At 41.9% G+C, this 27,598-nt stretch overlaps 1 protein-coding gene across 2 annotated transcripts in view; it reads left to right on the plus strand.

Annotated features, from left to right (window-relative positions):
- Positions 1-4,330: 4,330 nt before the first annotated feature.
- The window catches only part of LOC132378349 (phosphatidylinositol-3-phosphatase SAC1-B-like), a 77,402-nt gene continuing 54,134 nt past the window's right edge, over positions 4,331-27,598 (plus strand). The window contains exons 1-2 of one of the 2 annotated variants that reach the window (XM_059945186.1): positions 4,331-4,431; positions 23,863-23,960. In XM_059945186.1, the coding sequence (XP_059801169.1) occupies positions 4,400-4,431; positions 23,863-23,960 (130 nt within the window). In that variant the 5' untranslated portion in view covers positions 4,331-4,399. The remainder of the gene's footprint in view (positions 4,432-23,862; positions 23,961-27,598) is intronic. The other variant, XM_059945187.1, reaches the window with a different exon arrangement.

Here is a 27,598-nt window from a genome sequence, read left to right on the forward strand (position 1 = left end):
ATTTAATGAAAACAGTTACAAATGGAAGGATTGTGGGGGTGGTTACATTCACTTTGATTTCAAAAGGAATTCAAAGCAAACTCAAACATAGAATTTGATGCTTCTAATCAGTTTCATGGAAAACAAACTGCAGATACTGAAATTCTAAATGATGGAAAATACAGCAGATCAAGCCAGACTAACAAAACTGGTTTGAAATGTCAGCTTCACAAACAAGAAAATCTGCAGCTGCTGGAAATCCAAGCAAAGCACACAAAATGCTGGAGGAACTCGGCAGGCCAGGCAGCCTGGCGAAGGGTCTCGGCCCGAAACGTCGACTGTACTTTTTTCTCCATAGATGCTGCCTGGCCTGCTGGAAATGTCAACCTTCACAGATGAGTGAGTTGGGGGTGTAGCAGGATGTGAGATAAGTGGTACCAAAGATGGGAAAGATTTGAGAGATGCAGAGAGTGACAATAGTGAGGAAAGAGATGGATCTTGCAAGATTCTTAAGCAAGAACATGGAATAAAAATATAAAATACTGATTTAAGATGGTGCTGGTGGAACTCAATGACTACTTGCTGGTGGCAAATAAAATAACTAAATACTTTATTAATCATATTTTTTCTGGTAAGTGATCCCTGCAAACAATAGCCTGTAACTTCCCCGTTAAGAGTTGAGCTTTTGAACTGTCTGTACAACCTGGCATATTTTTGCAGTGTGAACTGAAGGTAACGGGCAGTTGTGACATGGCATGTACAGGCTGAATCAAGGGGGCTGGGGCAGGGTCTGGGCTGGACAACAGGGGATGAGCCAATCTATGGCCATTGCTGGAGCTGACATGGAGGCAACTCGATACAGCAGGACCAACGAGGCGGAGCTTGGGCCCGAGGGTGTGGAAAGACTCAAGGTTTGATCGGTGTAAGTGCAGAGCCGAACTGTAAAGGTCAGGTATGGGCCAAATTGAGGCGGAGCAGCTCGGGCCCAAAAGCATAATGAAGCAGCAAGGCTTGGGTCTCAGAGTGAGGAATGAAAATTTAAGTGCTGGGCCAGATTGAGAAAGTCAGGGCTGAAGGTGAGGGAACAGGCTGGTTCAGCTCGCTGCTCCGTGCTGTGCTGAACTGAGGTGGTGGCCTGAAAGTAACAGCCTCTGAATCTGCCTGGTTGTGGACTCACTTTTGTGAACTTCCATTTCTGAATACTACTTGTTTACTTCTGTTTGCACAATTTGTTTTTGCCTCTCTGCACTGTTAGGGTGTTCAGTCTTTTGTTTTAATGGGTTCTATTAGGTTTCTGTTTTGTAGCTGCCTGAAAGAGATGAATCTCAAGGTTGTATAAAGTATACACACTTTGATAACAAATATACTTTGAAATGCTGGAATTTCCCAGTTGGTAAGGTAGTATCTGTGGAGACAAAGTTGTCTTTTAGTTTAGTGACTTTATTATTCTCATTCTTACTCTATGGCTGTATTTCCAAATTCAATTCTGAGGATGCAGTTTTTCATGAGTGCCGTTTGTTAAGATATTTCCTTGACTAGTTGGTATATTCATGGCCCGAAACATGCCGAGCTACTCACTCAAATGGCCTCTTATACCATGACACAATTTTAGAGCACAGAAATGGGGTACTTGATCCAGTAAGTCTGTGATGCAGCTTCTCTTTAAAAGTGTTTTCAATCTTCCAGGCAGTACCTGTATATTAAACAGCACAATCTTATTCACCTTTTATTTTAGCATTTTTATTTCCATAGTTTTGCTGCTCCTTACCTGCTTATTAGGATGTTTTCTCCATACTGAATTTAATCTTTCACCATTGGGGGAAAACAAGCCTTAAGCTGTCCAGATATATTCCCAACCTTAACCCCCTGCCCCCCCCCCCGAAAGCTGCTATTTACTTTTATACATTTGCTTCAAAATATAAAGGTTACCATTTGGAAAATCATTTGGCCACTGTAAACTTTGATCCATCATTCCGAAGTTTATTGGTCAGTATTTACATAGAACATTACAGCACCTTACAGGCCCTTTGGCCCCCAATGTTGTGCTGACCTCTTAACCTATTTCTTACTCCTTGAATGTCAACAGGAGAAATAATGACCCTCAGTAAATCCCTAAATTGCTACCTGAGCACTGATGGCCATCTTTTTGAGTGACATTCTGTGATGAAGGTGCATTCACAATACTTCTCGGTAAAGAGTTCCAGGATTTGGATCTTGTAGTGATGAAGGAATAGCTATACTTCCACCAGTGAGGATAGTGAAACCTCGAGGGGAAGTGCCTGAATTGTCATATTACTTTTGTTTTCCTTCCTGTTGTTTGAGATGATGGGTCAAGGAAGTGCTGTCAGAACCATCAGCACAATAACAGCGTACCAATACTGCAGTTCTCAGATAGTATACACTGTACAGTAGTCAGTGTGCTCTCGGGGAATGAGTTTCAGTCAAGCACGACACTCTCTGGGTATACTCTCAGGTATTGCCTGGGTGTTTCTGGAGCAATAGTCAGCAGCTTTTCACCATGCAGGCAATATGGAGTATTGCATCACGTTCTTCGCAGATGGTGAATGTTTGTGTGCGCGAATTGGAAGATGCCTAAACTCAACATAATACTAGAGGAACTCAGCAGGCCAGGCAGCATCTATGGAAAGGAGTAAACAGTCAATGTTTTGGGCCGAGACTGTTCATCAGGACTGGAAAGGAAGGGGAGAAGTCGGAATAAGAAGGTGGGGAGTAAGTACAAAGCAGCAGGTGATAGGTGAAACCGGGGAGGGGGGGGATGAAGTGAATTGCTGGGAAAATGAATGATGGAAGAGATAAAGGGCTGGAGAAGAGGGAATCTGACAGGAGAGGGTAGAAGACCATGGAGGAAAGGGAAGGGGTAGGAGCACCAGAGGGAGGTAATGGGCAGGTAAAAAGGAGTGAGAGGGTAACAGATGGTGAAGGAGGGGAGTGGGGGAGGGAATTACCGGAAGTTTGAGAAATCAACGTTCATGCCATCAGGTTGGTGCATACCCAGACAGAATACAAAGTATTGCTCTTCCATCCTGAGCATAGCCTCATCCTGATATGAGAGGAGGCCATGGACTGGCATGTCAGACTGGGAGGCAAAATTGAAATGGGTGGCCACTGGGAAGCTCCAGATGGAGAGAAGGTGCTCGACAAAGTGGTCTCCTAATCTACATCAGGTCTTACCGATATACAAGAGGCCACATCGGGAGCACCAGATACGGTAGATGACCCTAACAGACACACAGGTGAAGCGTCGCCTCACCTGGGAGGTAGTCATGGTCTTGTTGATGGCAGAATTTCAGATGGTGACAAGGAGGCGTAGAAGAGCCAGATAGTACAACTGGTTAAGTTGTCTCATAATTACATTCCTGCACTCAATGTCAGTAAGACTGAGGAATTGACTGGACTTAAGGTGGAAGAAGTAAGGGCAACACATGACAGACCTCATAGAGGTTTCAGCAGTGGAAAGGGTGAGGATTTTCAAGTTCCTGAGGTCAACATTTCTGAAGATTTATCCTGGGTCCAACATATTGGTGCAATTACAAAGAAGGCACAACAGCGGGTATGTTTCATTTGGAGTTCATTAGAAACTTAAATTAGTGCTAATAGCAAAAAAAAAGTGAGGTAGTGTACATGAATTCCCTGTCCATACAGAAATCTGATGGTGGAGGGGAAAAAGCTGTTCCTGAAATGCCAGGGTTCTTGTACCTTCTCTTTGATGGCAGCAATGGAAAAAGGGCCAAAGAGCTGGAATTGTGTATGTTACTTTGGATTTCCAGCATCTACAGAACTTCTGTTGATTTCTCTAATGTACAGGAGACCAACAGCCATAATTTCTGCTAGCTGCAATAGGCTTCCATTACCAGTCTATTCTTTAAACCCTCTCCCCCATCAGCATTCCAAAGCGACTTCAACATCCTGATCCACATTTTTATCTCAACTGACCACTTCCTACCCAACCACAGTAGAAGCATCTGACATTTAAGCTCTTCCTTCCCCAGCACCCGGGGGGGGGACACAATAATTCACTTGCACCTTTCGCAAACACCCTCGCTGTTTTCTCCACCCCGTCCCCCTCTATTTCAAACACATTCGCCTTCACGTTTTGCCAGCTCTGAAAGAGGGTTTGGGGGCCACCGTTTCCACCTTCGATCTGCTGTGGGCAAACCAGAATTAGTTTTGGATTTCCTGCAATGGCAGATTTTGTTCCAAAATGCATTAGCAACCAAAAAGGCTGCATTAACAACCAGCAGCGGGTGGAGGTAGACATCTTCTCGCCTACTTGCACCTGGGCGGAGAGTGCAGCCTCCCCGTCGCCTGGCGTCCTCCGTCCAGCCGGCACGACGTGCCACGTCATCGCGTCACGGCGCCAAGGAGGTCAGAGGTCGAGGCCGGAGGCGGAAACAGCAAGATGGCCGTCGCCGCGTATGAGAGTTTGAAGCTGTGAGTGAGGGACGAGAATGGTATCGATCCACTGGCAAGGGAGGGGAGGGCAGGGGAGCGGAGGCAATGAGAAGGAAGGGAGAGTGCTGGTGGGAGGTGAAGAGGGGAGGGAGGGGTAAGGGGAAGAAGGGAGTGGAGCAGAGAGAATGGGATGGGAGGAGTAGGATACAGGGAGGAGCGGAGAAGGGTAGGGTGGGAAGTGTGTCGGAGGGGGCTGAGGGAAGGATGGGCACAGCTTTGGCATTATGGGGAGGGAGGGTTCGGTGTATTGGTGAGTCACGGACACCTTGAGGAGGGGCACGAGAATGGGGCAAAACGACCATTTGCGAGGGAGAGCTGGATACTCAAGTGAGTGATGGGAGACAATCCACTCAACAGGTCAGGGTGGTGGGAGGGTTGGTGGTGCGTATATACGCAACTGGGAGAGATGTGAGAGGATCTGAGGGATGCACATTGTGCAGATGAGAGGAATTGGCATTACCTGAGTGGGTGGGGAAGTGAACTGTCAACACCTGGTAGTGGGGAAGGAATGGATTGTAGTCACCTGGATAGAGGGTGAGGGAGTGAGTTCTGGACACCGCAAATGTTTTAGAAAATTGCGAGGAGGATGATGGTTGAAATGGGTTGGAGTGTGCAACAAATATGCTGGAGGATGAGGGGTGTCAGACGTAGAGAGGGAGAAGTGGAATCTTTTAGAGTGGGTTATGGAGATTCACACCAGAGTGAAGGGTGACATGGTGTGGAGGGATAGGACTCGGAAAGCAAAGTTGGCATTATTGGAGGAAGAAGAGTTAGTTATTCTCCACTCCTCAGTTAAGTGGAAGAATCAATGCTGATTATAGGGACTTAATCTGCTGAGTTCATTTCATAGATTGAAGCATGCTGTGTTTGGGGAAAGGTATATTTCATCCCTTCCTCGTCCCTGGAGTACAAAAGTGAAAAGGAATGGCAATCCCTCATTGTTGAGAAGTCTTGTTTCCTTGTGAAAATGGAGCGGGAGTTAGGGCTGGCTTACATTTTGCAATAGTTCTGAAATGCTAGTTTTAACTCCTAGTTTATGAAGCAGCAACATGGAGTTGGAAAAGCTATGTTGAATGATTGGAGCATGTTAATGCAGTTTGCTTTGTTTAATAACAAGACATGTTCATTCAGTCTCTTTATACTTCTGTATTGCATGGGATTTTGGCAAATCTCTGCTCTAAGTTAGTTCATCTAATTTATTCTTCAGCCTTAAGCATTTTTGGTTAAGAAATTGTTAATAATTGGAGCAGTGTTGCACCAACTCATAGTAATAATAATACCTATGTTGCACCAATACGTAGTGATAAAGGTTCTGGTATTGCATCAGTGCTCAGTGTTCAGATAACAACTTAGGGATTTGCTGAGAGTCATTTTTTCCCCCTGTTGACATTCAAAGTGTTAAGAAATAGGTTAAAAGGTTGGCACAACACCAGGGGCTGAAGGGCCTGTAAGGTGCTGTAATGTTCTATGTAAATACTGACCAATAAACTTCAGGATGATGGATCAAAGTTTACCGAGGCCAAATGATTTTCCAAATTGTAATGATATTTTGACAAACTGTAATGATTGTTAAAAAATTGTTTGAGGTTATTTTATATCTACAGCTGTAATTTGATATCTTTGACAGACATTAAGACAGCCTGTAGGTTCAGGATCGTGTACTAATTGAAAATCCACATGACAGTAATATTCCTTCCTATGTTGCAGTTACCTGCCAAATGATAAGGTGACAGACTTGTTCACAGTGCCAATTCCAAGTGCAGCCTGACCAGTGTCTTATAAAACCTCAATATTATCCCCTTGAAATGAATGGCAATAGTGCATTTGTCTTTACCACGGACTCAACCTGTGAATTAACCTTCTGGGGATCTTGCATGAGGACTCCTAAGTCCCTCTGTACCTCTAATGTCTGAATTTTCTCCCCATTTTCATAATAGTCCACACTTTTGTTCCCTTTACCAAAATGCATTATCGTACATTTCTCTACAGTGCATGCCATCTGCTATTTTTTGCCCATTCTTCCATTTTTCCAAGTCCTTTTGCAATTGCATTGTTTCCTCAGGATTACCTACCCCTCTACCTATCTTTGAGCTATCTGCAGACTTTACCACAAAGCCAACAATTGACAGACAATGTGAAAAGTAGCGATCCCAATACTGACCTCTGAGGAACACCACTAGTCACTAGCAACCAACCTGAAAAGGCCCCCTTTATTCCCCTTCACTGCCACCTGCTTGTCAGCCATTCCTCTATCCATGCCAGTATCTTTCCTTAATGCCATGGGATTTTATCTTGTTAAGCAGCCTCATATGTGGCACCTTATCAAATGTTTTCTGAAAATCAAAGTAAATGTCATCCACTGCCTCTCCTTTGTCCACCTGCTTGTCATTTCCTTGAAGAACTCTAACAACTTAGTCAGGCAAGATTTCCCTTTACAAAAACCATGCTGACTTTAACTTTATCATTAGTCTCCAAGTATCCCGAAACCTCATTCTTAATAATGGACTCCAGCACTTTGCCAACCACTGCAGTTAGGATAACTGGCCTATAATTTACATTTTTTTGCCTTCCTCCCTTCTTAAAGAGTGGAGTGACATTTCCAATTTTCCAGTCCTCCAGGACCATGCCAGAATCATGTGATTCTTGAAGGATCATGACTAACGCATAAGTTATCTCTTGAGCATCCTCTCTCAGGACTCTGGGACGTAGTCCATCTGGTCCAGGTGACTTATCCACCTCAAGACCTTTGAGGTTGCCTAGCACTTTTTCCTTTGTAACAGCAATGACACTCACTCCTGCTCCCTGATACTCATGGACCTCTGGCATACAGCTAGTGTCTTCCACAGTGAGACAGATGCAAAGATGTAAATGACAAAAACTTTTAGTATCCTGCTTTATATTATTGGCTAGTTTGCCTTCATATTTAATCATTTCCCTTCTTATGGCTTTATTGGTTGCCTTTTGTTGGATTTTTAAAAAAACTTCCCATTCATCTGACTTCCCACTCACTCTTGCTACATTATATGTCCTTTCCTTGGCTTTTATGCAGTCCTTAACCTCTTTTGTCAGCCACGGTTGCCTCCCCCTGCCATTTGAGAACTACTACTTCTGTGTGACATATCTATCCTCGGCCTTGTCAACTATTCCCAGAAATTTTAGCCACCTCTTTTCTGATATCATCCCCGTCAGTATCCTGCTCTGGTCCACCTGGGCAAGCTCCTCTCTCATGCCTCTGTAATTTCCTTTATTACATTGTGATACTGATACATGTGACTTATACTTCTCCCTCTCAAATTGCAGTATGAATTCAATTATATTATGATCATTGCTTCCTAAGGTTTCCTTTACTTTCTCTCTAATAAAGTCTGGATTATTACACAATACCCAGTCTAAAATAGCCTTTTGCCGAGTAGGCTCAACCACAGGCTGCTCTAAAAAGCCATCTTTTAGGCATCCACAAATTCCCTCTTCTGCAATCTGACACCAACCTGATTTGCCCAATCCTCTTGCATATTGAAGTCCCTCAAAACAATTGTGACATTACCCCTCTTGCATGCCCTTTCCAGCTCCCTTTGCAATCTCAACCCTGCATCTTGGGTACTATTTCGAGGTCTATATAGGAATCCCATAATGGTTTTTTAACCTGGCCGTTTCTTGACTCCACCCATAAAGATTTGACATTCTCTGATCTTATGTCACCTCTTTCTAAAGAACTAATTCCATCTCTTACCAACAGAGCCACACCACTGCCTATGTGTTCTTGCCTGTCCTTTTGATATAAAGTATATCCTTTGATGCTAAGCTCCCAACTATGACCTTCTTTCAGCCACAACTCAGTGATGCCCACAAAGTCATACTGACCAATCTCTAATTGCTCACCCACTTTATTCGGAATACTACGTGCATTTAAATACAGCATTTTCAGTCCTGCATTCTTCACTTTTTAAAATTTTGTCTCTGTGGTGCAGTTTAACTCGTCGCACTGTCTGCATTTGTGTGCAGTCATTGAATTGAATTAACTTTATTTCTTACATCCTTCGTATCAGTTCAGTTCATTTTCAGTTTATTGTCATTTAGAAACCACAAATGCAATGCATTTAAAAAATGTGACAGCGTTCTCCAGAATGATATCACAAAAGCACACGACAAAACAGTCTACACCAGAAAATCCACATAACGTTTGGTAATCACCAAATCCAGAGTCCAGAGAGGCTGCTGTGCATTAATATTGCGCTACCATCTGAGCGCATTCCCCATAAATGAGCTCCAAACCCACCAGACCAAACAAGACTACCCAGACACATATACATGAAGAGTAAAAATCTTTACATTACGTCTCCGTCTATATGTGCAATATGCAATTTATAGTAATTTATAATAAATAGTATGTACAACTGGACAGTCAATATAGCATAGAAATACAATTGTATCAATCAGTCTGATGGCCTGATGAAAGAAGGCCATCCCTACTCTTCTCAGTAGGCTGTCTCATTATTATTTGAGATTAGGCCCAATCAGTGTAGTGTCGTCAGCAAATTTAATTAGCAGATTGGAGCTGTGGGTGATGACTCAGTCATGGGTATACAGAGAGTAAAGGAGGGGGCTTAGGACACAGCCCTGAGGGACACCTGTGTTGAGAGGCAGAGGTGATGGGACCCATTCTTACCTCCTGCCGGTGATCTGACAGGAAGTCCTGAATCCAGCTACACATCCTTTCTTACATTCATATTACACCCATCATAAATCTGCTGGCTCATGCTCAGCTCTATCATGCTTGTTCTTATCCTCCTGCCATATTAGTTCAAACCACTCCCAATAGCTCTAGCAAGCCTGCCCAGAAGGATATTGGTCCCCCTTGGATTCAACTGCAATCTGTCCCTTCTGCCCCAGAAAAGGTCCCAATTATCCCGAAATCTAAATCCCTACTTCCTGCTCCAATTTTTCAGTTACACATTTATCTGCCACCTCATTCTATTCCTATCCTCACTGTTGCGTGTGGCACATGTAGCAATCCCGAGATCACTATCCTTGAGGTCCTGCTTCTCAACTAGCTTCCTAACTCCCTGTATTCTATTTTCATGACCTCCTTCCTTTTTCTACCTGTGTCGTTGGTACCGATATACTGCTCTGACGCTGACCACATCGACAATGACAGCTCTGCTAGATGGTACCTCTTTTATGGAGACTGGGATTTTCAAGCTCCGCTCTGGACCTGCGTGGGAGAATTTCTACTGTGTCTGCGCCACTGTCCAACCAAAATTTATATTTGAATGCACATAGTATATGGAATAAGGTAGATGATCTTCTTGTACAATTAAAAATTGACATGTATAACGTTGTGGACATCAATGAGTCGTGGCTGAAAGAAGGTCATAATTGGGAGCTTAACATCCAAGGACATACTGTCGTGGTTTCTCGTGCCCCAGAAATGACCAAGAGACGCAGAAGATTCTTCAAGAAGGGTTAAACTTTAATTTGCAAATCAAAGCTGAGACAGTCATTGAGCTGGTCGCTGATTGCCCACCGATCCCGCCCCCCCCCCCCCCCCCCCCCCGACACAGCATTTTTTATAGCAATCTCCTGGTCCAGTTTGTACCACAGGTAAGTCCCATTGACTTAATTATGTTCTAATCTACATCTCTTAGCTACCTCTCATTAACACACCATTGTCTTCTACATTCTTAAGATTTCATTCTCCTACTAAATAGCAAGTTTGCATTCTTAATACTTTATTCTCCTGCTAAACTGGGTACATGCATAGCAAATAACAAGTTTCAAAGCTGACTACATCTCTTTAGCTACCTCTCATTAACACACCATTGTCTTTTACATTCCTAGGATTTCATTTTAGTTACATGCATAGCAAGCTGACTACATAGTTTTGGTTACACAGCAAATAATAAAACTTTTTTTATACTCCAATAATACCTGGTATTGAAAAGACAGGCACATAGGCAGAGGGTGTGGGATAGCTCTGTTGGTTAAAAAAAAACATGAAATCATATCCTTTGAAAGGTCGGAGAATAGGATCGGAGGATGGAGAATGTTTGTAGGTCGAGGTAGGAAACTGTAAAGGTAAAAAGACCCTGATGGGTTATATACAGGCCTTCAAATTACAACAGGAGATAGAATAGGCATGTAAAAAATGCAATGTTATATTAGTGATGGGAGATTTCAATATGCAGGTAGATTGGGAATAACAGGTTGGTGCTGGATCCCAAAAGATGTAATTTGTACAATGCCTATAGGATGGCGTTTTGGAACTACTTGTGGTTGAGCTCACTAGGGAGTGTTGTGTAATGAACCAGATTTGATTAGGGAGTTTAAGTTAAAGGAACCCTTAGTTATCAAAATATGATAGAATTCACCCTGCAGTTTGAAAGGAAGAAGATAAAGTCAGATGTATCAGTATTACCATGGAGTAAAGGGAATTACAGAGGCATGAGAGAGGAGCTGGTCAAAGTTGATTGGAAGGGGACTGCAGCAGCATGATGGCTGAGCTGCAATGGCTGGAGTTTCTGGGGCAATTCAGAAGGCACAGAATAGATACATCCCAAAGGAGAAGTATTCTAAAGGGAGGTTGAGGCAACCATGCTGACAAGGGAAGTCAAAGACAACATACAAGGAAAAGAGAGAGCAATAATACAGCAAAAATTAGTGGGACGTTAGAGAATTGGTAAGCTTTTAAAATCCAACAGAAGGCAACTAAAAAAGCCATAAGGAGAGAAAAGATGAAATTTGAAGGTAAGCTAGATAATAATATCAAAGTGACTATCAGAATTTTTTCAAATATATAAAGAGTAAAAGAGAGGCAAGAGTGGATATCAGACCAGTGGAAAATTATGCTGGAGAGGTAACAATGGGAGGACAAGGAAATGATGGATGAACTTTTTTGTGTAGGTCTCCTTTGTTGAAGACACTAGCTATATGCCAGGAAGTCGCGACTGTCGGGGGCGGAAGTAAGTGTTGTTGCAATTACTAAGGAGAATGAGCTTGGGAAGCTGAAAGGTCTGAAGGTAGATAAACCACCTGGACCAGGGTTCTGAAAGAGGTAGCTAAAGAGAACCATTGGTAATGATCTTTCAAGAATCACTATATTCTAGAGTGGTTCTGGAGGTCTGGAAAATTGCAAATGTCTCTCCATTCTTTAAGAAGGAGGGGAGGCAGAGAAATGGAGATTAGTCTGACCTCTGTTTGGGAAGATGTTAGAGTTCATTATTAAGGATGGGGTTTCGGGCTACTTGAAGGTACACGATAAAATCAGCCAGTGTCAGCATGGTTTCCTTTAGACGAAATCTTGTCTGACAAATCTTTTAGAATTCTTTGAGGAAGTAACAGGCTACACAGATAAAGAAGGTGTTGCTTACTTAGATTTTCAGAAGGCCTTTGACAAGTTGCTGCACATGAGACTGCTTAACAAAATAAAAGCCCCGTGCTATTACAGGAAAGTTATTAGCATGGATAGAAGATGGACTGACAGGCAGGAGGAAGAGTGGGAATAAAGGCAGCCTATTCTGCTTTGTTGCCAGTGACCAGTGGTATTCCACGGGGACCTGTGTTGAGACCACTTCTTTTCAGGTTATATGTCAATGATTTGGATGTCGGAATTGATGGCTTTGTGGCCAAATTTACAGATGATTAGAAGGTAGGTGGAGGGGCAGATCCCGTTGAGGAAGCAGGAAGTCTGCAAAGGGACTTGGACGTATTGGGGAATGGGCAACAAAGTAGCAGATGGAATATAGTGTAGTGAAGTGTAAGGTCATGATGCACTTTGGTAGAAGGAATAAAGGGGTAACTTTTCATTTGGGGAGAAAATTCAAAAATCATTTCAGATTCAGGGACACAAAAGTATATCCAACAGGTTACACTGCAAAGGGACTTGGAAGTCCTTGTGCAGGTTTAGTCGGTCTCAAGGAAGGCAACTGCAATGTTAGCATTCATTTTGAAAGGACTAGAATATAAGAGCAAGGATATAATGCTGAGGCTTTTAAGACATTGATCATACCTCATGGAGTATTTTGAGCAGTTTTGGACCCTTTGTCTTAGAAAATATGTAATAGCATTGGAGAGGGTTCAGAGGAGATTCACGAGAATGATTCCAGGAATGAAAGGATTAACATATGAGGAGAATTTGATTGCTCTGAGCCTGTACTCACTGGAGTTTATAAGAATGAGGGCGGGGGGTGGTGTTCTTATAGAGACCTATTGAATATTGAAAGGTCTGGATAGAATGGATGTGAGTAGGATGTTTCCTATAGTGGATGAGTCTAATACCAGAGGGCACTGCCTCAGAATAGAGGGACATCCATTTAGTACAGATGAAAAGGATTTTCTTTAGCTAGAGTGTAAGTATTCTGTGGAATTCATTGCCACAGACGACTGGAGGCCAAGTCATTGAGTATATTTAAAGTGGAGGTTGATGGGTTCTAGGGCATCAAAGATTATGGGAGAAGGCAGGAGAATGCAATTGAGAGGGATAATAAATCAGCCGTGTTGGAATGGTGGAGCTGACTCGATGGGTTGGATGACCTAATTCTGCTCCTATTTCTAATGGGTCACAAGCAGAAATTCTGATATGGATCAGTCGATAAATCTATGGTGATAAACTTACGGTGTAGGCATGCCTCCTTCATTATTTAGTTTTGAATGGCTAAGTAATCTAACCCTGCTACTACATTCAAATATATAACTTACAGCAGGAGCACGTTCAGTGATGCTCTCTGGCTTCTCTGTAAAGCTATCCTCACAGAAGTTACATAAGGAAGATAACTGTAGATTTCAGGGACACAAAGTATATCCAACAGGCTACACTGTGTAATAAGATCTGGTGTACCTCCAAAGAGCCTTCTTATTTAGTATTTTTAATGCAAAGTTGAAGTTTAATTTGGAGCACAGTAGCAGTTTGCTAAATTATGGGTGCTGTTTGGACAATTCTGCCCTTCATATAAGGTGCAAGGTTCCATCACTGATCAGACAGCTCATTAGGCAGTCTGGAGTTATTTATAACAATAATCCATTTCAACATTGTAAACCTCCTGTTTTAATCAAAGAATTTGAATAATTTTTAGCCAGCAGCGAGGAATGTATAGATTATAAACTTGTACTGTATTTGACTTTTAGTTAGCAGTAAGAGTTTTCCAAACTTTGAAAAGTTATTATTGAAAAGTCATTTATACTCGTGTTGATATTTGAAGATAATAATCATATAAAAAGCAACTATATCAAAAAAACAAACTTCCAATGTGTATTTTGTTGCATTATCCAGCGAATTTATTGTTCCTATGTAAAATATAACTATTCTTCTGATTGACTGTGACTAATGAGTGTTCCTTCATTTCCAACTGGATTGTCTGAATATTCCTACAAATAAAAATACTTGTGCGTATCCCTGTAAATAATAGTCAAGAAACAACATTTAACCACAAATGTTCATCAATCACTTAACTAGTGCAGGTCTTATTAGATATTACATCACAGCTAAGTGAAAAATGCCAGTGATGCTCTTTTTGATGTTTATTTCAGTCATTCACTTGCCTAATACGCTATGCATCTTCTCAGCCTGGTTATCAGTCTGCAGGATGCATGTTTCTCCGTTATGAAAACTGCTTCCTCGTAATCTTGTTACCTCCCTGCCTGTGAGGCATTTCTATTCAGTGGTTCCTCAAACTCTATATTTTTGTTTTTGAAGACTTTAGCTCTGAGATAGCTGCAACTTCTTAATCCTTACCTTGAAAAGGCATAGCTGTCTTTGTCTCCATCAGTACTATATAGGTACTGGTTGTTGGGAATGTAGTGTACTAAATCTGATAGCTTGTGGATATAATATCATAAATAAATACAAATACTTTCCACACCTTTTAAAATTTAAATTTAAGATTATAGTGTATGGTTAGTAAGGATGCTGTGCTAGCTTTCAATCATTGACCTTGTGAGTACATGATAAGAATTTGCCAACAGTTTCCAGATATTTTATTTCTATGTAAAGAATGAAGAGAACTTACATTGTCTTTTATATGATAGAGACACATAGTTGCTTTTTTATGATACTGATACAGTTCAAATGATTCATAAGTATGTGTATTTATATATATATATATGTGTGTATGTGTATGTATGTGTGCACACGCGCACACACACAGTCAGCTGAGGTTACACTTAAAGTTTTCAAACCATTATAGGATTGGTTGTGTTAAGGTTATATGAAGAGAATCTACTTTTACTGGTTAGGAAGAGTGTAAAGACTAAAAATTGGAAGTAAGCCAGGAATGAAATTAGATAATTTTTCAACATGCAGAAGATGGTGGAACTTTGAAATTCTCTCCTTGAACATTTTTAAGAGATATGGGACTAAATGAAGTACAAGTCGGCCTTCTATAATCTGGTACCATTGGGACCTGAGGAGTGCTGGATTAGTGAAAATGCCGAATTACAGAAGGATTACATTAAGCAATAGCTAACTGCTTCATCATACTTTTTTTTTGTTTTTTTTTTATTGAAGGACTGAAACAATACAGAATACGTAATGCATTACATTTTCCTCCATTTTGCTTTTATTTCTTATCCCTAAACAAAACTCCCCTCACCCGCCCTCCCCGAGCATACCATTGCAGCTAATGTATTTACAATACAACACTTCACAAATACAAGTACGGACATTTCACAGCCATACTCCAACACTCCTTCAAGACGAAGGCCCACACACATCCACAACACGTCAGATGATCCAGAATACACTCATCTTACAATTCATCAACCACCCTGTGAGGTAAACCATATGTGTGTTAAAAGGGGGCAAATTCCTAAGTACAATCAAATGCCCTCAACTAGTAGGTAATTCCTTAAGACTTCCAAAATATGACAAGAAAGGTCCCCATTTTGAATAGAACTTTTTCACAGACCCCCTCAGAGTAAATTTAATCTTTTCTAGTTTCAGAAAAAACATTACATCCTCTAACCAAGCAGCAGCAGATGGGGGAGTGGCGGATTTCCAGACCAGCAAGATTCTCCTATGGGTCAAAAGCGATGTAAATGCAATGATATCCGATTGGTTTGCATTTAAACCCAAAGCATCATCTGCCACACCAAATACAGCTGCAAGCAGGCAAGGTCTCAGTGTCACCCCCAAAACCTCACTGATAATTTTAAAAACCAGTGCCCAATAGCCATCAAGCTGAGGGCAAGACCAATATGCAAGCACTAAACGTCAAAATGCACCTTTAAAATATCATGTAAATCAGTACAAGTTAGATAATAATGAAACAGAAATATTAGATGAGTAGCAAGTGAAATTTTAATATAGTAATATACTGTACAGGCACAGATAAAATAAAGAGTACAGGTAGATGTATAGGAATTAACTTAAACAGAACAGTTGAGTACTTTTGCTTCTAAAGTGAGATGCTTAATATACCTTCAGGCAAAGTTACATATCTGCAAGTGTGGGGTCGTCAGGATCATCAACATCTTCATCTTGAAAAATGAGTGAAGCATCAGGAACTGGTGCTGAAACTGGTACAACAGTTTCTTCAAAAACCGTTGATGATGGTGGCAGCACATCTGGGTGAGCAGAAGCAGAAGTCGGAGAAAGGAAGTTTTCTATACGAAACATTTCATGTGATCGCCAGGTGGCCAGGGATTTGGTGCTGGCTTCTCTCTTCACTTGCACTTACTGAGGGAATCCTCATTAGTTTCTTTTCCTCCGCTTAGTAATGTGCTTAAATTCAGTGGGTCGCCACATCCGATCTGAGGTCGTAGGCAGAAGAGAATGGATCACAGGCCGGGCGACGCCGGAGGGTAGTGCGCTACTGCCGGCAGGTGGGCGAGAAGGCGAACCGACTTAGCGTGTGCCAGCTCACCCTCCGCTGGCAGGTGAGACGGGCAGGGGCTGGGCGGTCGCGCTTCATGCAAATTATATTAATAAATGCAGGAAACAAGCACGAATCGCCTGCCTGTGCTTACAAGAGCGCGCCAACATGTGAACAGAACTAGCACGACCAAAACAATGCGCAGCAGATTGGTAGGGTGGCCCGGGAAATTTTAAATTACAGTTGCGTGGAAAATTTGAAATCAGTGCCGGATTATTGAAGGAACTGGATTACAGGTAGTCGGATTAGTGAAGGTCAACCTGTATATTGCATTAAAACACAGAGGACCCATGATCTCATTGCTTGATAAAATAGAAGAGCTAATTGTTCTGCTCATGTGCTCTGAAAATGATTGCGCCAAGTTGTGCTCTACACACCAGAAAATACAGCTAAGTAGTAGAAATGGAGAGCTGGATGTTTTCCAGAAGGGAAACTGACTCACCAGTGATGTTGTTGTGTGAGTGACCTGCTTGATGCAAATACGTGTTGAAGGTTGGCAGATGACTAAGTTTCTTGCAGCTGCTTGGAAAGCATTTGTTGCTAAAGAGCTTTATAGTTGCCAGGATCATCCCTCTTTGGAAATAGGTTCTGAGTTTGGTTGTACATGTCTGCTGTAGATTTTATGAAGAAAAGCAGTTTTTGGCTACAAGCATCTTTAACTCCAACCCTGCACAAGACTCCAGCTGTGGCCACAGAAGTAACAGTAGAGGGTAGTTGCTAATGGAGATTGGGCTTGTTTTCATTGGACCAGAGATGGGTTAACTTTTGAGGGGCCTTGTCAGAATATGCAGAAAGGAGTTTTATCATTTATCCAAGAATTCAGAAACCAGAGCTTTTATAATAATAGCTTATTTATAGAGAACTTTTCATATAGAGAATATGGTTCAAAGCATCTTACAATAGCATAAAGTAAAGACATGAAAAAAGACAAAATAAAAGTAAACCTGGAATTAAAAGGCAAAAAGATGTTAAAAGCAAGGATAAATACAGTGGATTCGGGTTAATTGGGCAGTCAGTTAAATAGGACAGCCGCTTATTTGAAACAACTCTTAAAGAGCAAAAACATTGAAAATAGCCGGGATTCCCTTTCTTTATTTGGGACACCATACCGCTTAATTGGCACTGGAAGCTTGTTGCCGGACAGTTTCTAACTAGCGTTACACATGTGCATTCGTTATCAGAGAATATATGCAGTATATAACCTGAAATACTAGTCTTCATAGACATCCACAAAAACAGAACTCCAAAAGAATGAATGACAGAAACACGTTGAAACCCCAAAACCGCCTCTACCCTCTCCTGCACAAGCAGCACCAAGCATCAACACATCAGACTCCCCCGCCCGTTTCAGCAAAAAGCATCAGCACCCACAATGCAACAGCAAGACACTCAGAGAGACCATGATCTGCAGTCAGCAAAAACTATTGCTTAGTTTGACTTGCCGCAGGCACTCCCTCTCATGAACAAGGCACACAGATATAGCACCTATTTTCACAGTGATAGGGGAGACTAGGATATTACGTTCAGCCGCCTCACTTTTCCATACATCTGCTGCAGTGAAATCCTGCTGTTCCATCTCCTGCGATGCCTAAGTCAGTAGCTCAAGCCTGGAATCAGTTGTCTACAGAGCCACACTCTGGAGGTGCCATCTTCCAAGCTGAGCCTGGAGAATGTCGGAAAACGGACAGCTGACGAGCTCCAAGAATGGGAAAAAGATGCAGTTTGTATGCCACTTGCAGATCAGGACCTCATTAGAACCCCAACCACCTTGAATAGGTAAACGAGTCATTGAAGAGAGGCATTTAAGCTGCTTCTGCAGATGAGCTCAAAGAGGCAGCCACTTTGTGCCACTTGCATGGCCGTTAGACACTGCACTGTGCTTATGGCGAGCAGTATTTAAATACCGCCAGTCACATGTGTTTGTGTTTAAGAAAGAATGATTTTTGACACTGATGGTTGGCGAGAAATAAGCTGTAAGACGGTTCAGAACTGTTTTGTTCACTGCATTTTCAGGAATTCAGGTTTGGAGATGTCAGAAACAGCCAGGAGTTAAAATGAAACAATTGAACTATGAAGAATTTGGTGGTATCAACAATCAGCTTGAATGTTACAATGAAAGTAATGATTTGGAAGATGCAATTGTCGAAAGCATTATTTGAAGGCAGTCCATTACCTACACTAGATGTCTGCACTGATTTTGTTCATTTACAGTCAATCAAAAGAATGCAACAGTGTACCCTGGACTGAATTCTTCAGTCGACAACTATTCAAAACTAATACACGCCTTTATAGTACTCTAGTAGTATTGGTAGTATTCTAATTTGTTCTGTATTTCATTTAAATATATAATCTGTTACTCAGTTAAGCAGTAGTTTGTATTTTTATACCTTTTATGAAACTTTGGCTAATTGGGTCAGCCACTTAATTGTGCCAAGATGTTCTGGTCCTGATATGTATCAGTTAAACAGAATCCACTGTAAATAGTTTACAAGTGATGTTTAAAAGTGTCAGCTGAGTTTATAGTTTTCTGTTGTAGGTTTAGGCATTGAATTCCACAGCTTACGAGCGTAGTTCAGAAAACCTAACCTGCCAACTTTCTTTGTGAGGTTATTTAAATTTAAGAAGAGAGCGCAAGCAGGATTATGAAATGAAAGTGATTCTGTGACGTACTCCGGTCCCAGACCATTAAGAGCTTTAAAAACAAGTAAGAGAACTTTTAAATCAATTCTAAAAGATACAGTAAGCCAATGAAGAGTAGTTAGGGTGGGAGTGATATGCTCCCTCATCATGGTTTTAAGTGAAAAGTTTGGTGGCAGTGTTCTGACTGAATTAAAGCTTGTCATTGGATTGCTTTGGAAGGCCAGGAAAAAGTACATTGCAAAGGTCTAGTCTATCCGATGCAAAGGCGCGAAATAGTTCTTCAGCTTCATTATGTGACAGAAACGGGCGTATGCTTGCAATATTTCTTAAGTGTAGAAATGCTGCTCTGATCACTTTCTGTATGTGGGACTTACGGCTGAAGGATTTGAAAGTGGCAGGAGTTTGGAACTCATTGGCTGAAAAAGATAACAGAGGCAGAAGCCCTCAGTATATTTGACAAGTGCCTTGCTGAGTGCTTGAAGAGATGTCCTGTTTGGTCACGTATCAAGTGCTGAAAGGTGGAATTAGTAAGATGACTTTTTCACTATTGTGGACGTGATAAGGTCGATGGAGTCCTGGCTCGTGTATTGTTCCAGTTACAACACTGTTCTTAACAATCAGGCAAAGCTGACAGACACTATATGTCTAATAAAGTCTGATATAATTATCTGTGCCTTTAACTTCTCAAGGACAGAATATAGCACAAAGCGTTGGGTTGCAATAGCCTAACCAAAGAGATGAGCCCTCCATGGAATGCTGATATTATTAATCAGTTGCATGAACTGTGTTGGGAAGGTGTCCTGCCAATTGTGGCATGGTAGCATACTGGTTAGCAGCACACTTTACAATGCCTGTGTTCCAAGTTCAATTCTCACCACTGTCTGTAGGGAGTTTGTATGTTCTCCCTGTTGGTGTCCTCCCGTTGCTCTGGATTCTTCCCACATTCTAAGGATGTGTGGGTTTGCTATATTGGCACTGGAAGCATGGCAACACTTGCGAGCTGCCCCCAGCACATCCTTGGCGTAAATGACACGTGTCATTGCATGTTTCAATATACATGTGACAAATAAAGCTAATCTTTCCTTCTTTCAATTTGCAAATGTTTTGTGCCTTTAGTGAGCTTAACAAACAATGGAGTACAAAACTGGTAAATGCAACGTCATCCACTTTGGAAGGAAAAATGGAAGATTAGATTACTATATAAATGGTGAAACATTCAAAAATAAAATTATAAAAAGGATAGATAAGGTAGAGGCAGGAAAGTTGTTAATACTGATGACTGTGATTAGAACTAGGAGGCATAGCCTCAAAACTCGGGAATAGATTTAAAACAGAGATGAGGAGAAACTGCTTTTCCCAAAGTGTAATGAATCTGTGGAATTCTCTGCTCAGAGAAGCAGTAGAGTACCTCATTAAATACACATAGATTTTTGCATGGAAGCAAAAGTAAATGTTATGGGGAAAAGTAGGTAGGTTGAGTTTAGTCCACAACCAGATCAGCTATAATATGGCAGCGTTGACTCAAGGCTAGGTGGCCTACTCCTGCTCCTGTTTCAAATGTTCTTTTGTTCACAAAGGGAGGAAGTTTGATGCTGGTGAAGAGCAATGGCAGAAATAACAAGAGCATACAGTTTGGAGTGTTGGCAGCAGATGAACTGAGATAGGGGCATATTATGAAGGTAGAGCTAGGGCATCTTACAGCTGGCACAGGTATGTGCTTGGGCATTTCCTGGGATCAAATAAGATTCAATTACCCTAGATTAGTGTTTTTCTCTGATTATTGCATGGGTCTGTGCCATGGAACGTCAGCAAGTAATTCATTATATAAAAGGGAGTCTCAATAGGTAGTATCTTTTTAGCTTATGCAATTTGGAAGAGATACTCTTTAATTGACTTTGGCACTTGGATCACCTTTTTTCCCTCTAAAGTAGCAGATCTACTGAACCTGGCATTCCAAGAGGATCTTCAAAGTACAGTATTTAATTGGTTGCAGTCCACATGAGTACTCATGTGAACTGTGATGCACATACTGATTCATCACTTCTCAGGTGGAGTGTGTGTTTGAAATGCAAGTGAAACAAAGGCCTAGATGGGGATTGTGTAATTGATAAAAGCTGGTAATGAATTTGAAAGGAGAAAGTCTGTTGGTGACTATTAATTTTTAATATATGAGAAGGTATTTTACCTTTTTTTCTCCTTACTAAACAGCTTCGGGCTTGGTAGGGGTTAGATTCTTTTTGTTGTAATAAATTAGTATATTTCAATGTAACTATTGATTAACTTACATGAATATGGGGTAATGAGATTGTTCTTGTGATCAGATATAATGTAATTCGTAGTTCTTTTTATCTTTTTTGACCTTTTATATATGCTTTCTTTTGTACTCTGTATTCTTTTATGTAAAAAAAAATTTGGAAAGAAAGGAAAAAGTCTTTGCTATAATCTTCACTGCTGAAGGATTCTCTGCATTCTGGTCTCTGTAACACAGGAAAGATCTGATGCCATTGTAAAAACACAGGAGATGCACAGGGATGTTGACAGGACTGGAGAATTGTAGCAGTGGGGAAACATTGGATAAGTTAAAGTTGTTTTCATTGGAAGAAAGGATAATGAAAGGAAACCTATCTGTGATTTATGACATTGGGGTGATTTGGTAGAGTTATACAGTACTGAGCAAAAATCTTAGCCGTCCTAGATTTTTTACATGAATTTTGATTTAGTTCTTTTTTTTTGTCTTCTGTGTCAGTAGAAAAGAGCAAATTTTAGATTTCCAAACATTCAATTTCCAAAAAAAATTACATGTGACAGAGAAATTATTGTATTTGATAAAGGAAGTAACATATTAAGTAAAAGACCACTTTTCAATATATAAGAAAAACTTGACTACTTTGTAGGTAATGATTAAACAAAGAAAACAAACCAATGCAGATAATCAATGACATAATAAGTTGAATTGAACTAAACTGATTAACTGATTAACAGGTGTAGAAGGAATCAAACTGGCCAAAGGATAACCAAACTAAAAGGTGAGGGTGTGGCAGATGTGACACTTTTAACATTCAAACATCAATTCTTACACCATGGCAAGTGTGGGCAAAGCAATAGACATAAGGTGGTTGTCCTGCATCAGTAAGATCTCTCCCAAGCAGAAATTCAAGATGTGCTGTCCAAGCTCTTCTAAAGAAGTACAAAGAAATGGGCAAAGTTGAGGATCAGAAACTCAGTGGTTGGCCATGAGTGTAGCAGTTGAGAGAAATATCAAACTGACATTTAGAACCATAGAACACTACAGCACAGTACAGGCCCTTCAGTCCTCCATGTTGTGCCGAACCATATAATCCTTAAAAAAAAAGTACTAAACTCACACTACCCCATAACCCTCCATTTTTCTTTCATCCATGTGCCTGTCCAAGAGGCTCTTAAATACCCCTAATGTTTTAGCCTCCACCACCATCCCTGGCAAGTCATTCCAGGCACTCACAACCCTCTGTGTAAAAAAAAACTTACCTCTGATGTCTCCCCTAAACTTCCCTCCCTTAATTTTGTACATATGCCCTCTGGTGTTTGCTGTTGGTGCCTTGGGAAACAGTTACTGACTATCCACCCTATCTATGCCTCTCATAATCTTGTAGAAATTTAGATTTCTTCTAAATCAGAATTAGTCCAGTACTGCTATCACCTCTGAACTCATAGAAACCACTGGAACCCAATTATATCCTTCTACAGTCTGGAGAATACTTGTCAGAAGTGGTCTTCAGGGAAAAGTTGCTGCCAAAAAGCCATTCCTTCAAAGTGGAAACAGAGCCAAGAGTCACAAGGACTGGGGTGCTGAACAATGGCAGCAAGTGTTCCAGGCTGAGAAGTCAAAATTTTAAATTTTTGGCTCAAATAGGAGGCAGTTTGTCCATGGAAGAGTTGGAAAGCGCTACATGGATGAGTATCTGCAGCTAACAGTGAAGCACGGTGGAGGTTTTGTGCAGGTTTGGGGCTGTATTCTGCAAAAGGAGTTGGAATCTTCAATGCTGAGAAGTACAGACGGATTCTCGTCCATCACATAATACCATCAGGGAAGCATCTGATTGGTCCCAAATTAATTCTGCAGCAGGACAATGAGCCCAAACACATTCCACCCCAACGGCTGAGCTGAACTTTAATGAGGCTGTCTGGGATTACCTGGAGAGAGAAAAGCAAGTGAGACAGCCAAAGTCTGCAGAAGAATTATGGCAAGTTCTCCAAGATGCTTAGAACAACCTACCAGCCAACTTTTTTTTTAATATAAAACTACACAACTGTGTACTTAAGAGAATTGAAGCAGCTTTAAAGGCAAATAGTGGTCACACCAAATATTGATTCGATTTAGATTTTTTTTTAATTTACTGCTCCTAATAGTAAACTTTTTGATATTTAGAAACTTTTCATTTCACTATTGTTGAAAGCATCTTTGCTATACAAAATGCTCTTTTGCCTTGTGCCTAAAACTTTTGCACGGTACTGTATTAAATGCTATTCTTTGGCCAAAGCTTCACACACCAAGGTGTATGGATTTAAATTAATTAATTGAGTGATGGGAGGAAGATGAGGAAAATATTTTCACTGAGAGGATAATCTGGGGTCACTCTCTGATAGGGTGATGGGAAACATCACATGTAGTCAGCACTTGAATCTGTACATGAAATACTTGAAATTCATAGTCATGGATCTAACAGTGGATGGTAGAATTAGTCAAGGCATTCTTTTTAGACTAGCAGAGAAATGATAGCCTTGTATGCCATGAAATTTCTATGATTCTGTCCTCATTTATCTTCATTCCATGGTCATCCATAATCTGTTGCTTGCAGAGTACTTTTTTGGCAATTAGATTAAGCTTTGATATTTTCTCATGTAGTTTTCAAAATTAATTTTTAAGGCACACAACTCCGGAAAAGTTCTACTTTGAGGCTTGTGATGATGGATCCAATGATGTTCTCATGATCGACCGGGTCTCTAATGAAATCACCCTTGGAGGTAAGACCTGCATTTGAAGCAAGGTACTAATTAACTTTTTGGCCAGCAAAAACATTTTAAAATGGAATTTAATATAGTCAAGTTGCTAGAAGTAGGTGCATGTAATTATAACAGGGCTTGACAGGGTCAACGTAAAGAGGAAGGGCCTGACGAAGGGTCTCGGCCCGAAACGTCGACAGCGCTTCTCCTTATAGATGCTGCCTGGCCTGCTGTGTTCTACCAGCATTTTGTGTGTGTTGTTTGAATTTCCAGCATCTGCAGATTTCCTCGTGTTTGCTCAGTGCAGAGAGGGCTGTTTTCTGGCTGTGGAGGCAAGGAGTAATGGTTGCAGTCTCAGAATAAATGATTTAGAAGTGATATATTAAGAGTGATAGCTAGAATGTGGTGAGTCTCTGATAATGTGTACTCTGTGTGGTTATGGAAGATTAGTCACTGAGATCATTAAGAAATAAATACATTTATGGTTATCAAGGGTTAAAGCGATCAGTGGATAGCCCAGAAGAATGGACTAGAAGATCAGATAAAACCGGAAATTAAAGCATGTGTAAGGGATAGGCATTTGGTTTTGTACGAATCTATTATGTTTATGGGGAATTACGAGTGAACAAGAAAGGATGACGAAAAGGACGTGAAATAGTGGAGACTTGTGGAGGGGTACACTGATATTCTGAGACAAGACTATCTTCTTGTTGGGACTCTGGAACAAAGTTCCTAGGGGCGATGTTGTCCCACCTTTTGAGCCTGAGTACAAATCCGGCTTTAAAAGCTGGTGGGCGTGGACTGGTCAGTAATAAACAGGCTCTGCTATTGATACAGGTGTATCACTTAGAACTATGTTGCCACATTATACTGGATTGTCATTTAAAATATCAGTATTTAGTTTCGATTGTATATCTGACCTTTCTGAATTAGATTGATAGGTGTAAAGTTATCTTCTGTTTATGTCCTCTAGTTCCATGTCATGCAGATAGAAGAGACTGTGTACTCTGTACATCAGAACTAATTCAAGTTCAAGTTCAAATTTATTGTCTTTTCGAGTATTTTTTTTTATTGAGATACAGTGTGGACTAGGCCCTTCCTGCCCTTTGAGCCACAGTGCCCAGCAATCGCCCAATTTAATCCCAGTTTAATCACAGGATAACTTGCAATGAACAATTAACCTATAAAACTACAGTCTTTGGACTGTAGGAGGAAACCGGAGCACCCGGAGGAAATCCACACAGTTACGGGGAGAACGTACAAATTCCTTACAGGCAGCTGCAGGAGTTGAACCCTGGTCGCTGGTACTGTAAAGCATTGTGCTAACCACTACGCTACCCTGCCATCCAGTAGCACAATACATTACACACATGTCAAACGTAAATTACATGAGCAAATCTGCAGATGCTGGAAATTCAAACAACAACACACACAAAATGCTGGTAGAACACAGCAGGCTAGGCAGCATCTATAGGGAGAAGCGATGTCGACGTTTCGGGCCGAGACCCTTTGTCAGGACTAACCGAAAGGAAAGATAGTAAGAGATTTGAAAGTAGTGGGGGGAGGGGGAAATGCGAAATGATAGGAGAAGACCGGAAGGGGTGGGATGAAGCTAAGAGCTGGAAAGGTGATTGGCGAAAGTGATACAGAGCTGGAGAAGGGAAAGGATCATGGGACGGGAGGCCTCAGGAGAAAGAAAGGAGCGGGGGAGCACCAGAGGGAGATGGAGAACAGGCAAACAACTAAATATGTCAGGGATGGGGTAAGAAGGGGAGGAGGGGCATAAACGGAAGTTAGAGAAGTCAATGTTCATGCCATCAGGTTGGAGGCTACCCAGCCAGTATATAAGGTGTTGTTCCTCCAACCTGAGTTTGGATTCATTTTGACAGTAGAGGAGGCCATGGATAGACATATCAGAATGGGAATGGGATGTCGAATTAAAATGTGTGGCCACTGGGAGATCCTGCTTTTTCTGGCGGACTGAGCGTAGGTGTTCAGCGAAATGGTCTCCCAGTCTGCGTCGGGTCTCACCAATATATAAAAGGCCACACCGGGAGCACCGGATGCAGTATACCACACCAGCCGACTCACAGGTGAAGTGTCGCCTCACCTGGAAGGACTGTCTGGGGCCCTGAATGGTGGTGAGGGAGGAAGTGTAAGGGCAGGTGTAGCACTTGTTCCGTTTACAAGGATAAGTGCCAGGAGGGAGATCGGTGGGAAGGGATGAGGGGGACGAGTGGACAAGGGAGTCGCGTAGGGAGCGATCCCTGCGAAAAGCAGAAAGGGGGGGAGGGAAAAATGTGTTTGGTAGTGGGATCCCGTTGGAGGTGGCGGAAGTTACGGAGAATTATATGTTGGACCTGGAGGCTGGTGGGGTGGTAGGTAAGGACAAGGGGAACCCTATCCCGAGTGGGGTGGTGGGTGGATGGGGTGCGGGCAGATGTGCGGGAAATGGGAGTGATGCATTTGAGAGCAGAGTTGATGGTGGACGAAGGGAAGCCCCTTTGTTTAAAAAAGGAAGACATCTCCTTCGTCCTGGAATGAAAAGCCTCATCCTGAGAGCAGATGCGGCGGAGACAGAGGAATTGTGAGAAGGGAATAGCCTTTTTGCAAGAGACAGGGTGGGAAGAGGAATAGTCCAGGTAGCTGTGAGAGTCTGTAGGCTTATAGTAGATATCAGTAGATAGGCCGTCTCCAGAGATGGAGACAGAAAGATCAAGAAAGAGGAGGGAGGTGTCAGAAATGGACCAGGTAAATTTGAGGGCAGGGTGAAAGTTGGAGGCAAAGTTAATGAAGTCGACAAGCTCAGCACGTGTGCAAGAGGCAGTGCCAATGCAGTCGTCGATGTAGCAAAGGAAAAGAGGGGGATGGATACCGGTATAGCCTTGGAACATGGACTGTTCCACAAAGCCAACAAAAAGGCAGGCATAACTGGGACCCATACGGGTGCCCATGACTACACCCTTGGTTTGGAGGAAGTGGGAGGAGCCAAAGGAGAAATTATTGAGAGTAAGAACTAATTCCGCTAGACGGAGGAGAGTGGTGGTAGAGGGGATTTGGTTAGGTCTGGAATCCAAACAAAACCGAAGAGCTTCGAGACCATCTCGGTGGGGGATGGAGGTGTATAGGGACTGGACATCCATGGTGAAAATAAGACGGAGGGGGCCAGGGAACTTAAAATCATTTAAAAAATTCAAAGCATGAGAAGTGTCATGAACAAAGGTGGGAAGAGATTGAACAAGGGGGGATAAGACAGTGTCAAGGTATGCAGAAATGAGTTCAGTGGGGCAGGAGCAAGTTGAGACAATAGGTCTACCTGGACAGGCAGGTTTGTGGATCTTGGGTAGGAGGTAGAAACGGGAAGTGCGGGGTGTGGGAACTGTGTGGTTGGTGGCAGTGGATGGGAGATCCCCAGAGCTAATAAGGTTGGTGATGGTATAGGAGACAATGGCCTGGTGCTCCTCAGTGGGGTCATGATCAAAGGGTAAATAAGAGGAGGTATCAGAGAGTTGTCGCTGTGCGTCGGCCAGGTAGAGGTCGGTACGCCAGACAACAACAGCTCCCCCTTATCAGCAGGTTTTATAGAGGTTGGGAAGAGGTATAGAAGGAGCGGAGAGCAGAGCGTTCAAAAGGAGTGAGGTTGGAATTGGAACAGGGTG

The sequence above is a fragment of the Hypanus sabinus genome, chromosome 20 (assembly GCF_030144855.1).
Source record: "Hypanus sabinus isolate sHypSab1 chromosome 20, sHypSab1.hap1, whole genome shotgun sequence".
In the NCBI taxonomy this organism is placed as follows: Eukaryota; Metazoa; Chordata; class Chondrichthyes; order Myliobatiformes; family Dasyatidae; genus Hypanus; species Hypanus sabinus.